The sequence below is a fragment of the Sorex araneus genome, chromosome 6, assembly GCF_027595985.1.
Source record: "Sorex araneus isolate mSorAra2 chromosome 6, mSorAra2.pri, whole genome shotgun sequence".
Lineage (NCBI taxonomy): Eukaryota > Metazoa > Chordata > Mammalia > Eulipotyphla > Soricidae > Sorex > Sorex araneus.
In genome coordinates, this window is record NC_073307.1 from 136,945,024 (window position 1) to 136,959,473 (window position 14,450).

General features: G+C 35.6%; 1 protein-coding gene across 4 annotated transcripts in view; it reads left to right on the top strand.

Annotated features, from left to right (window-relative positions):
- CD44 (CD44 molecule (Indian blood group)) overlaps window positions 1-14,450 on the top strand; it is a 99,784-nt gene that overhangs the window by 54,125 nt on the left and 31,209 nt on the right. Inside the window, exons 6-10 of one of the 4 annotated variants that reach the window (XM_004607898.2) lie at window positions 6,127-6,255; window positions 7,649-7,774; window positions 10,218-10,331; window positions 10,866-10,982; window positions 13,927-14,052. The exons of 2 other annotated variants lie outside the window; for them this stretch is intronic. In XM_004607898.2, the coding sequence (XP_004607955.2) occupies window positions 6,127-6,255; window positions 7,649-7,774; window positions 10,218-10,331; window positions 10,866-10,982; window positions 13,927-14,052 (612 nt within the window). The remainder of the gene's footprint in view (window positions 1-6,126; window positions 6,256-7,648; window positions 7,775-10,217; window positions 10,332-10,865; window positions 10,983-13,926; window positions 14,053-14,450) is intronic. One more of the 4 variants, XM_004607899.2, reaches the window with a different exon arrangement.

The following is a 14,450-nucleotide window of genomic DNA, read 5'->3' on the forward strand; positions in this document are numbered from 1 at the left end:
GTAACCCTTGTGCATTGATGGGTGTGACCCAAAAAGCAAAAAAAAAAAAAAACAACCTTTCACGGAGCAGCTGTGTTCAAACTGCCCTGGTAGGAGTGTGGAGATAGGACAGAGCAGTTGGCCTTGTGCAACTGACCCGGGTTCACTGTTCAGCATTGCTTATGGGTCCCTAGCACCACCAGGAGTGACTCTGAGCACACAACCAGGAGCAAACCCTGAGCACAAATAGGTGTGGGGCCCCAACAAAAACAAATTACCTTGCTGTCCCAGATTATTGAGATTCTAAACATTGTGTGATCTCATTTTTGTTGTTGTTGTTGTTGTTGTTGTTGTGCTCGGACAACCTTTTTTGTTTGTTTATTCATTGTCTGGGGGCTACACCCAGTGATATTCAGGAGTTACTCCTGGCTCTGTACTCAAGATTCACTTCTAGTGTTGCTTGACCATATGGGATACCAGGGATCAAATCAAGTTGTCTGTGTGCAAGGCAGACTCCCTACTTGTTCTCCCGCCCCAGAACAACCCCTCTTGGGAGGAACTTCTACAGTCCAAGCAGGCAGTGTTACTGCTTAGTGGTGGCCTCTTGGGTTTCCTGGTTTTTGAAAGTAAACATTTTCACGGTGCTTTTTATCAAGGTTTTTGTCACATGTCTTAGCAGAATGTCTGATTTCAGCATATAGTAAGTCCAGTCTACCCCAAAGAACTATTTTCCCCCAAACTAAAACATCTTGACAAAATGTACCTGCAGAATTATTATATGGAGTTAGCATTCAAGTTACCAAGGTACTTTCAAGTTATTCAAATTATTAAGTTACTTTTACATATGCTTTATACAAGGCAATTATAATTTTTTTTTCTTTTTGGGTCACACTCAGCGATGCCTTTGCACTCAGGAATTACTCCTGGCGGTGCTTGGGGGACCATATGGGATGCCGGGGATTGAACCTGGGTCAGCCGCGTGCAAGGCAAACGCCCTACCCGCTGGGCAATTATAATTTTTATGATGTTTATATTGCATCTTTTGGGGAGGAGGGGAAGTGGGTGTTGGGACATACCTAGGTTAGTCACGTCCAAGGCTAACACCCTATCTTGGTTCTGTGGTTCGGGCACCTATAATGACATCTTTCAAGGCAAATACCTTTCAGCCTAAGTCAGTAAACATATACTGACAATTTACTATATAGAAGGTCTATTCTAATGTTTGGGATTCATAGGTAAGCGATATTAGAAAGTAATACTGAAGAGCAGCAAAAGATTTAAAAGACAATTGTTCATTCAACCTATATTTGAGTCATCTCTGTGTCAGATATTGCTATAAATATTGGAGCTTTGATAGTAACCAGAAATTGAGGTAAATGGGCTCAGGATTCAGGATTGGGGTTGAGAAACACACTATGTTTTCCTGGAAAATTTTGATTGCTTAGGTTTCTTTTACTAGCTTAGGATGAGAAAGCCTCATTTATCCAACACTGTAAGTTCAAGGAGAATATGAAAAGCATTATAGTACTATAGAATTTGATAAGACCATCAGAACTTCCAAATAAATCGATTCATGCAAAAAAAAAGTATCAAAATAAAATTATGGAAATTTAAAAGTGGTACATGGTGTACGAGAAAAAGTCCTTGGATAAAGGATTCTCAGTCCAGGGAGGAGTCTCCCAAAACCTTATGAATGTTAGAATGAGAACTGGGATTTGATGGGAGGGACCAGTTCTGCCCTAGAGCAAGCAGAAGGGCAGAGGTCAAGAGGAGGGCTGGCTGAGTGCACGGGAGCACTAGTCTTTGACTTGGCTCGTCCATTCCTTCCTTGAGAGTCCTTAGTGAGTTGCCGTAGGAAAAGCCTTTAAGAATGGCCAGCTGGTAGGTTTTGATTTCCAGAAGAATTTTTATTAAAAAATGTTATTTTTGGAAGAGTCTTGCTAGAGGGGTGTCATCAGTCCCTTTTTAATTGGTGATCTGGAATTCTTTGGAATCCAAAACCTAAACTAATTCCGGAAGCAGATTACTGCCTGGGAACACTCTATTTTCTTGTCCTCTGGGTGTCAGACAAATAGCTTCTTTTCGGTCTGGCATGGCTTACTTGGGTGGAGAAAATTGGAGACTCTGCAGGCGAGTTTAGTAGCATTTTTATTTTCCCCAAATCTCACTTTTTTTCAAGAGGAAAAATAATGCCTATTTCCATGTCATCCTTGTAGGGTGACTTCTTATTGGGCTATAGGTTGTGAATGACAGAAACCCTGTGCCTTTATTTAATTTATTTATTTAAAATTTTTTTTTTGCTTTTTGGGTCACACCTGGCGATACACAGGGGTTACTCCTGGCTCAACACTCAGGAATCAGCCCTGGCGGTGCTCAGGGGACCATATGGGATACTGGGAATTGAACCCGGGTCGGCCGCGTGCAAGGCAAATGCCCTACCCGCTGTGCTATTGCTCCAGCCCCAAAACCCTGTACCTTTAATGAAATTTCTAAACTGAGAATGGGGTCTTTTCCAGAGGTTTGCTCAACTTTATTCGGGCAACCAGGTGAAATTAGCACCTTCCTCTCTACTCTTTCTTCTGAGCAAATATGTCCTTTGTAGTAGAAAACGTATTAAGTAACTTTCTGATGTTTGGTGTGTATGGAGTCCATGTTTCTAGCCTAGAGTTACTGTCTTCCAATTGCTTTAGTGGAAGGACATAAGGAATTTAAGATATCCCTGAAATAATGTGAAAAAATTTAGAGTATACGTGTATAAGATTACTTTATTTGTGCTTAGAAGTCTTATCTTGCATAGTATTTCCAAAAGGATACAAAGCTCATAATTCTTTTAAAAAAATCTTAGATGTTTATCTTAATGATCTTTTCCATTCTTCTTCTACAAGGGAAACATTCTGGGCTCAGGTCCAAACTGAGAGTCAAATGAGATAGTTCAGATTGTAAAATATTACTGATTATCTAACTTGACTAGAACCGAGAATTTCTCCAACTTGGCAAGTTTTGTTTTTCTGGAAACATTCATAATTAAAAGTAAAGGTGACAAAAAATTATATTCTTGAGAAAACTTTCTCTGATTTCAACACTTGAAAAAAATAATCTTTGCAAGTTCTTGTTCAAGTATAAATGTTAGAAAGTTTAACATGTGTGAAGTGAGCTTTAAACTACTTGAGTAAAATGATATAACAGAAATATAGCGGTAAATGCCTCTGAAGATATTGCCCAAATTAATTAAAACAACTTCATGAAATGCTATCTCAAGGACTTCTACTGAGTTCATAGCCAGGTCATCCAATCAAATAAATACAAACTTTATATCTTTTCATCACAGACAATTAAGTTGCTCTGAGTCTGTGTTCAAGGGGTTCAGTTTGAGTGAGTAGCTTTTAATTGATACCCATGCAGATTTTCGTTTCTAATGTTCTATGACTCTAAGAGACTAAAAAGACAAAACCAGCCATCTTTTTTTCTTTTAGTTTTCATTAATACAATGTACATTGACCAAACTGAGAGTAAACATTTTGTTGAATGAGTTGACAAAATTTATTTTCACAATTGATTGTTATTTCAACTGTGCACTCAAACATCTCAGGAACACATTAATTAAATGTTTCCCTGGTTGTGTAATTTACAGTCTAAGAGTCAGAATCAGAGAACACAGCAACAGATAAATTGTTATGTCTTATACTTGTTTGTTGTCCTGAACACCAGATCTTTGAGTGTTAAGGAAAAGGGCATCCATTGTCAAGCCAAAATTTCTGCTGCTCCTTCACCAACCTTAATGAGAGCAGGGTATACATTTAATTTATGGGTATGAAGATCTCCTAGAAACCTCACTTGCTTCTCTTTTGGCAACATGCATAGCATCAAGTTTTGAGGTTTTTCGGTTTGTTTTTTTTTTTTTTTTTGCTCCAGAGCTTCAATCCTTCGAAGGTTTATTCAGAACATGTCCTCTAGAAATAATAGAAACAAATTCTCCTATTAGATAATAATAAAAATAAGTCTGAAATAGCAAAAAATACTTTCTGCTAATGTAATTATCGCCATTACTACTAGTAGAAAGAAATAGTTGTTTTTAACTGGAAACTATAGGCAATTTGTTCTATACCTAAAACCTCAATGATAAGTGGATGGGAACATGATATGCTAGATTATGGTTTATGTCACAATCTAGACCCCTAAAAATATACCTGGAATTTTTACTTTTATTTATCAATTCTTGAAAAGTATTATTTTGATTTGAGAGCTTTTGTGGGGGAAAGAGTTAAAGCCTGTAATAATGGGAGATTGCAAGCATATTTAATTATTATAAAATCATAATGAGAGGCCGGAGCAAAAGTATAGTGGGTACTTGTTTGGCTTGCATGCAGCCAACCAGGGTTCAATCCCTAGCATCGCATATGGTCCCCCAACACTGCCATGAGTAATTCCTGAGTGCAGAGCTAAGAGTAATGTCTGAGCATTGTTGTGGTGACCCAAAGGCCAAACAAACAAACAAAAAACATAAATCCCTCATAATGATAGAAGAATATGACCACATTTAAGAGTAATTAGAATTCTCTCTATAGGAGATTAAGAAATGATTATTTTTATTTGCTTAGTTTATAATATAGTGAATAATCAATTTTGACAAATATTGATGCAAAGAAAATAGTTTTGATGTGTTTGCATATTAAAATGATTAAAATAATGCTGTGGTGTTGGAGAAAAAGAATGAGAAACATTGAAAGATAAAGCATACTTTATTTTTTAAACTGTGCAGTATTTGAACAATATTGAGAAGGAAAAGTTCTTTTCTAAGTAAAGTGCTTGTCATTACTTATCTTTGGTCTTTCTGGGTTTTCTTCAGAGCTGAGAAAAAAATAGTGCATATTACCTTCATATTTGGGGATTCATGATGGTTTTGATCTCTTTGCTTGAACCTTTTTCAATTTTTTGTCTACTGTAATCTTATATTCTTTAGATAAATATAATGGTTGCAGAAATGTAACTCTTTGGAAATTCTCATTAGGGTTCTTACTTCTGGTCTTTTAGATTTGCTTTACCTTGGTTTGTGAGCCACACTGACACTTCTTGGGGGCTCTTTCTGGCTCTGTTTTGGGGGGTTACTTCCAGCAGTTCTCTGGGGATCATGCAGTACCAGGCATTGAACCTGGGTATTGTACATGCAATGCATGCTCTCAAGCCCACTGAACCCTCTCTCTGGCCTACTTCCAGTCTTATTAGTGAGATCCTTGGGTTGCTTCATCTCTGTCTTCTGTTTTTTAAAATGGACTCAAAATATTCTGTTCTACCTTACAAAATATAGTGCTAATATAAAAAAGTGATCAATGCAAAGTTGCTAGAGAATTTGTTTTTCTAAATGGAGAAAAGCGAAAAGGCATCTTTTAAAAAATCTACTTTATGTCCATTATTCCCTATGTTTGGGATTGCTGGCAGAAATATAATATGAATTTTCAGATAATGATTTTGGATTGCCAAGATAAACTGTTAGAAGATCAAGAGCCAGGACTCCAAAGAGCTAAATTTTAGTGAAAGACTCTCAGATTTGAAGAGGATTTTAAATAATCTCATTCAGTCAACAGTTTTAATCATTTTATCTCACACACAGTTTTGTTGTTAAATAATCTTTCTGATGGTGGAGAACATAATACTATATAAAGAAGCCAATTGTTGTATTGTTTGGTTTATTACTTTCTAAATCCAACATGGAAGAATAGTCATCTCTCTGAAATTCTTACCACAGGTCATAGTTTCACCTTTAGGAAGCACAGACCAAAATTTAATCCCTCTTTTATATTACAGTGTTTCAAAATTCAAAAGCTATCTTTCATTCTGTCCTCAGGAACTCTGTTGTTTAGGCCTTCTTATTCAGACAAGCCAAAGTTTTTCAACACAATTTTTTTTTAATCTTCAAGAAGAGGAACGTGAACTATGATATTTAAAGTCCTTTATCTCTGATTCTCTATGAACTCTAGTATGGGCCTCGGAAAGAAATGGAATCTCTGTGCTTTTTATATTTCTTTACACCATCTATATCAAGTATAGATGATTTTCTTGAGTAATAAGGGAGAGAGAGCATAAGCAATGCAATTTCTTCGGAACTGGTAATTAACTTTTCAACAATCAATTCAATTATGGTTACAACAGCTTTGATGGGAACTAGTGATTCAACTTCCAAAACAACAACCAAGAGACAAGGAGCCCAAGATTGGTTTTCTTGGTGGTTTCAACCCACAGAGGACAGGAATCTTCTTCAAACAACAACAAAGATGGCTGGTAATAAGTTCTGATTATCCTCATTTCATAAATTTTCTTGACAGTTTTAAGGAATTCTCATTGATTTCTGGAATTTTTGTTCAAGTCTAAAGTCCTTAGGGAGGTTTGAAGAGCTAGTCAAGTGGATAGGGCATTTGCCTTGCACAGAGTCAACCTGGGTTCAATCCCTGGCATCCCATATCAATCCCCAAGCACCACCAGGAGTAATTCCTGAGGACAGAAATAGAAGTAAGCCCTGAGCATTGCTGGGTGTGAACAAAAGCAAAAAAATTAAAAGATAAAAACAAAGTCCTTGGGTTTCATAAGTATTTTTAAAAATAAGATCTGAGCTGTATGTGTTTGGTTTTAGTAAAGAGATTTCCTCTCTCTATAGAATCAAGATAGCCTTAGAGACTAAGAATACTATAAAGAGGCCAGGATTTTCTTAATGACAATTCAATTTTGATTCTAGAATATAGTCTAAAATTACCAAATTTATATAGACTTCTTGAATTTTCATGACAGAATAAATGGCATAGCTAGAGTTAGTATAGCAAGTTTCCATCAGTGCAATTCTTGGGTTAAATACAAATAGTATTTAAAAAGACAGATAACCGTTTTAGAAGATAGCATGAATGTCATTTGAAATGTAGGAAACCACTTTAGCAGTAAAGAGAAATATTTTGCCACAACCACTGAGAAATAGTAGAATATCTTTCCATCTCCTGTGTGTTATTTATTCAAAAGGAAAAAATGAAACTTTCTCAAAGTCTTGGCGACATTCCATTTTGGTGAACTCTTTTGATTGATTAATAAATTGCTGGTTTGAGGTTTTTTAATTTCCTTTTTTTTTTTTGAGCTATGCTAGATATTTCTGGGAACTAATCTGTAGCCTTCATTAACATTCAGAACTACAGCAATCTGATATTAAAGAGGACAAAAAATGAATTGGAAAATTGTGAGTGCAATTATGGAATTACAGAAATTATCGACAGGGGTTTAGTTTAAAGACTTTTCTTAAGGCAGTCTGACATAGCAAATAGACACATGTGAAATCTCATTATATTCTTGTCATCCTTCCATTAGAGGAATACACTTACACTATAGTAAATGTACTTGAAATCCTGGGGCAATATTCATTAGCCTTGCTTCTCCTCTTTGGTAGGGTTATGTCTATGTATATTGTTTTTGCTCAGTTAAGGAGAAAGTTTAGCTATAAAGATAATGGCCAGTTATGTTGTTCTATAGACTGACTTCCAGATATATGAATTTGTGGTATTCAACTTCTAGTCAAATTTCTCACTTTCTTGTGACTTTGGGAATTCTATTACACAATTTGTGCCTTACTTTTTTCCTTTGTCAAATGGGTTGCATTAGCCTTCTCCTCAGCCACTAATGCAAGTCACCACAACAGGTGCAAATTCAAATATCACCCTAGCAGGCTGGAACCCCACTGAAGAAAATGAAGATGAAAGAGATAAACACCCCAGTTATTCCGGATCAGGCATTGATGATGATGAAGATTTTGTCTCCAGCACCAGTAAGATAATCAATTACAGTAGAACCATTTATGCAAGACTTATCAATTAATCTGAGTGACACACAATAGTAATTATGTTGGAAAATAGATAATATGAAAATGAGTATGAATGTGTGATCAGACTTTAATAGTACTTTGATGAGATTATAAAGGAAGAAATAGATTTGTTTAATGTAAGATCATTTGGAAGAGAAATGAGAAATATATCTACAATATTCCTAATACCTCATGTTCTTGCTTTTCTGCTTGTTTATATAGTCTCCTACTACAGATACCCTGTGAATTATTGAGGCTTATCAGTGACAACATAGGGAAATACTTCAAAAACACTCAGTGTATTCCTACTTATTATTTTCAGGAAACACAAACATTTAAGAACAAAATTAAAAAAATGAAACTCCTGCCTTCAAGGAACTTATGTCCTATTGAAGCAGTAGACTTGAAAAATATCATTAGAAGGATATTAATTGCTGGTGTAGATGATTCTAAATTAAAGGCTAAGAAAGGCTTAGAAAGGGCTTAAATGATAGGAATCAGGATTCAAGAACTGTATTAGATAATAGCTATTTGAGTCTAAAGAACAAATCCAGAGTTTTAACAAGGAAATAGGGCATAAGTATAACAGAAAGACACTGAATAGAAGGACAAAATAGTGCAGCTACTAAAAACCAATAGCGAGATCATTGCACAATAGCATCTGATTTTATGACAATTTATAAAACTTTTGGGAAAACAGAACTGGAAACTGATTTGGAAAATATCCTTAAAATACAAAGACCGGTTTAATATTTTGCCAGATGTCTGAATTTCTCATACTGATCTAAGATATTACTGAACCTAGATGAAAATGAATCTTGGCCCTAACTTCACTGAAGTTCTGCTTTTCCTTAGAGGAGATGTATCTTAGGGAAATTGCCTGAGCTTTCTTAGGTTATTGAAGGTCCTTTGGTGCTATTAGAACTATTGTAACTCATCTTCAGAGGGATAGAACTCAAGAAGCAAGGGGTTCAATATATAGCTTAGGTCTTGAGATATCCTAGTTAACAGCATTCATAGAGCAAATGCTCAAAATAATCTAGATTATTTAATTTTTTATTCTTATATAGTCTGCTACTTAGTCTGGACACCTCTATTTCAGAGATCAGTGTATAGATTGTGGAAGATATTTTTAATCATTTTATAAAGAAAACCAAATATCTCAAAAACTAGATCTACATTACTATACTCTCTCCACCAATAAAGATGTATTCATGATAATTGAGTATCTAAATTCTCTTGGCTGGAAAACTAGACAGATCAATCAAGAACTAATCTATATGATCAAACTTCAAATTTCAGGGAAAAACTGATCTTGGCCTTTTTTGTCTCTGTGACATTTTCTCTTACTTTCATTCATCTTCCTGGTCAAATGCATAAAATTCAGTAGGATGCTCTTTTTCTTATATAGGGATATGATAACTATCATTTTTCATTCTTACTGAGCATATGGTTCATGATTCTAGACTTATTTTCTTCACTGTGAAATAGAGCTTGTAGTATAAATTTCTCCAATAAGTTTTCTATTACTTTGGTATCAAAGTCAAACTTTAGTGAATTTGGATGGATTTATAAATAGCCTTCTCACAAAATAAATTGATTCTGGTTTTGTCATGATCCTTCTGTCAGATGCATCTATGGTCCCAGCCTTGTTGTCTGGCTGACATTAGGATACTGGTGGATGTGCGACTTTTATTTCCTGTGAGCTCCTGGGATGGTGGTTGGTTATCTCTGGTGTCTTTCTCCTGAATGTATATATAAAGCTTTAATTTTCTCTTACTGGCTTGAATCACATACTCATGAAATGCTTTGTATGTGATGAGAATAGCATAGATACTTGCTGGATATTAGAAATGTAGAGCTAAATTCTGTGGCTGCTAAAGGTTGATATTCTTTTTAATATCACCTATTGGAAACCTCTGACAACTCAAGATGTTTCTCACCAAAATTGCTAATGACATGAAGTGATATGTCATGAGATGGTGTAGCTTTCAGGTGTCTGTCTCTTCAGCCTGAGGCTGTAGCACACTGACCAGTGATCTCAGTATCATTGGCTTTCAAGTGTAAAGGGCTGTTACAGTCTGTGTTGGGTGTGGATCGCTGACATCTTTGATTATTGTTGGTGGAGGGTTGGTGTTTTCAAAGCTGTTCTTCCTCCTTCTACAGCTTCAACTGCTTTCTCCAGATCTCATGCCCTGACTCTAATGTGTTTTGTGGCAATACAAAGGGCACTGAGACATAACAACACACCTGAATCAAGTGAAGATATTTTGCTTTCATTCCATTTCTTCTCAACCATCTATACAACTTGGTATAGATGACTCACTATATAGACTAAAGAAGGACAAAATGGTGAAGGCTCAAGAAATAACATTTTTTCTAATCACTTCAATCATCGTTATCACAGTTTCAACCACAACACGGCTTTTTAACTACCCAAATCAGAACCCAGATTGGACCCAATGGAACCCAGATCATTCAAATTCAGATGCATTACCTCAGACAACCACAAGGATGAATGGTAATGGATTATGTATATATATAAAGATTTTTTTTCTCTCAAAATTTATGATGCTGCTGATATTCAATCATCAGGATACAGAAGGAAATTTAGCTAATATCTCATTATAATTCCTTGTGAGCTTTCATGAGCATATTCATAAAATATAGCTTTAATTTTAAACTCCCAATTTATTAAATAAATTGGGAGTTTATTTATCAGTCATATCATCTGACCACAAGATATTTTACATTGTTTCAATATAAAAATGAATATGTTAAAATGGTTCATGATGCTGCCCTTGGGATGTGATTGTAATGGAATAACAAGTAATAGATAAGGAATTCCATGGTCATGGTTTTTCTTTCAGGACAGATTAGTGAAGTCATCCAAAAGTATTGTGGTTGAAACTCAGAAGTGTTATTTAGGTATTAAATAGCATGTACTTTAATGGAAGAACAGAATCGTCAAAAGTTGATTGATTAATAAGTCAGGATATATATATATCCTGACTTATTAATATATATATATATATATAAACCACCATCATGACAGATGTTAACAGAAGTGGTACCAGTGCTACTGGAGAAAACTGGACCCAGGAAACACATCCACCTCTCATTCACCATGAGCATCATGATGAAGAGGATACCCAGCATTCTACAAGCACAAGTAAGAAGGATGGCATCAGAAGTTCTCATTTAAATGAATTAGTGAAGACATTGACACTGATCACATCTATTTTCACATAGTAGTTTCCTCTATTCCCAGATCATGAAATGATACCAAACTGTGCACAATTTTTGGAACTTGGAAGAACAGTATTAAATTATCTGGTTTCCCAAAAGGTCAAAATTTTTGCAGTGTTTTAAAATTTTTTTTTTAAGCTAATGTGTTTTAAAAGATGAATACAGATTTTGTGTCAACAATCTCTAGCAACTTTTGGTAAATCTCTGCCAAATTCCATTTGGGTGATATGTGTGTTTATGGAAATATATATTAGAGTGTTCTTTTGTTGCTTAATAGTGAGATCTGGAAAGAAAACTTGACAAATGCCATGATCTTTGGAATTCCTATTTTCAATGAAAATATCTGATAAATTCAGCTTCTTTTTCACTACAGTGTAGAAAGGCATCCTTTATAGTCTTTGGAGAAAAGTCAGTAGCTAATATGGTCTATATTTGAATTCTTTGCCTCTTCCTGTTTTTATGCCCAGAATGACTTGGGAAGAATGATGCTATTATTTCTTTATGTGCAAACACCTCCAGTTTCTATAAAACAATTCTAATTCTCACTTCTGAACTGTGAGAATTATACCCACCCCCCAACGTAATCACCACACATTCTTGTTTTCATCTGTCTCTCAGAGAGATGCCATTGCATTTGAAATAAAAGAAGTTTTAATTTAGGACAACATCTTGTGGCATTTTTAATACTATGGCTCAGTCATCATTCTTATAACCATGACTTCTTCTAAAGGGAAAATGCAAGAGACAGAAGTTACAGGGTTTTGGAAGTCCATGTCTAGAAAATGCCTCAGACATAAGTCAAGACTTAAGTTAATAAATCCTAAGCCTTGTACTGAATACTGAATATATGTGAATCTACATGTCGTTATCCCTCCCCCCTAGTAGATTTAATACAGAGTACTATGGGTTGAGTTAAGAAGAGTTTTCAGATAGAAGCATACACCTCTTGAGGATGAAATTCTGTACCAATTTCCTTTGAGTCCTAACTCAAAAGAAAGATTTGAGTATATCTTAGAAATTATTTGATAGTTTGTACATAAGAGACAGAAAACTACTGAATTGATCTGGATTTCTGGAGCCTACTGTTAAAGGTGGTAGTTGGGAGGTGGGAGAGTGAGACATGAAGGTTGTTGAAATCCTGAATATAATAAATATTAGCAGAGGGATAGCAGTAGTAAAGGCAGTAATTCTGTAACCAGTACCTGCCAAGTAGAAGGAGGTTTTGGCTGAAGACCTCTGAACTTTACCAAAAGAGTGGTACGATTCACAGAATAGAATCAATGTGAAAATTTCACATGAAAGTTCTAAACTTTGCAAACCCATTTTGCAAAAAAAAAAAAAAAATGGGTATTTAGGGAATCATTGTGTTTATGAAGGTATTGCCAGAAGTATAGAGGAGGAGAAAGAGTGGTAGTAATAGAAGTAGTTGTAATAGTAATAATGAGAGTAGTACTAGTAGCTGTAATAGCAGCAGTTGCAGCAACAACAATAACAGCAGGAGTAATAGAAGTACTAGCAGTTGTAGTAGTAGTAGTAGTAGCAGCAGCAATAATACTAGCTGCAGCAGCAAGAGTAATATTACTTTGTGCTAGTAGTACATAGATGAGCATTCATGTGCATGTAAAGTCTTATTTTCCTTTTAAAAAATCTTTGAATATTCATTTGGATTCATTTTTTTTTGTAATTTTATTATTTGTCAGGAGATAGTAATTTAGTCAATAGATAATAAAGCTTAATCTTTGGACTTTTTATCCCTTTCTTTTGATAACAAGTTGCCTGCAGCAATGTTGGCCAATGTAAGGGCAAATTCCAAACAACAAGCTTGATTTTAAAAATATCTGATGTTGGGGCTGGAGAGATAGCACAGTGGGTAGGGCGTTTGCCTTGCATGTGGTTGACCCAGGTTCAATTCCCAGCATCCCATATCATATGGTCCCCTGAGCACCGCCAGGGGTGATTCCTGAGTGTAGAGCCAGGAGTAACCCCTGTGTATCGCCAGGTGTGACCCAAAAAGCAAAAAAAAAAAAAAGTCTGTTATTATTAAATCATACATATCAATTTTCTAAGATAAAATACAGTCTACAAATAGCAAAACCAGCATGGCAAGTTAAAAGACTCATTTTCTTGGTGAACTAACAATTTCCTGTGAGTTGAAACTAATGAATATTACAACGACTTTCTGATATTTTTCCTAAAGCATCCTAATAGATTTTTGTTGTATCAATTTTGTTCTTGTAAAAGCTGGACAATTACATTATCTGGTAGGAATGTTAAGCTTTTCACGCTGCTGTTGTTTACCTGACTCTGAACACTGATTGGAATAGTTTTTCTTCCATTGAATTGATTATTTTTTAAGTAATTTGGGCAATTTTGCCACAAAGACTGTGTCTCTTAAAATGTCAGTGGAGTAGCATCCAGAAAGTCCAATATCATTCATTGAGCCTGCTGTTTAAGAACCTGCCATGATGGAGATGTGGCCTTTCGAGATGTCCTGTGACGTCCCTCTTATAGTCAATTTTTATACATTACTTTCCTCCAAATTACTGGAGCAAAGAGGTTAAATCTTTTTACAAACAATTCTCTTAGAATAGCCCTAGAAATATAAACTAATACTGGTAAGTCGTAGGCTATGCTCTCGTCCCCGGTATGGCTTGATTTTCAGAGAATCAAAATTTCCTCCGGGTGCCAGTTTTCTACATGGAAAATAGAACGACTGACCATTTGATTTCTAATAAGTCTTTCAAATTTCAGTGATTGGCTGATTCTGTTATGACCTTCTATCCCCCGTATTTGTAACCTTAAAATGGGAAGACTTATTGGTGAGGAAGTTGAACAATAATAGCTCACAATCGACATTCTTCTCACAGCCCAGGAAACCCCTAGTAGTGCTACGGAGGAAACAACTACCCACACAGACCAGTTTGTGATTGGATGGCCTGGGGAGTATCCCCACATGCCAAAAGAAGACTCTCACTCAACACCAGGGACAACTGGTAATGAATGATTTTACAAGCAAACTTGGGTGGAAACTTCTTCTTTGGTGAAGCATTGGGTATTGAGGACACCGAACAAAAAGATGGAATTGTCATAAAATACTATGTCTCACCAATAGTTCCTACGTGGTTGACTTAGAGGCAGTTCTAAACTGTACATGACAGATCACCTGAAACACATAAAGGAGACCACGGGACTATGTCCTTGAATATGTCATTTTCAGATTTAGTTTTGAGCATCCCCCCAGTAAGATTATAGCAGAGACTTTAATCTTCTAAATTATTCCCTTTTATTTTATAAAGAAATAGACTCTGTGATGTGTGTCCAAGCCTTACAGTATACTCCTGTGAAATACTGGGCTTGTCAGAAAATAAGTGTTTGGTCAGAACCCCAGTAT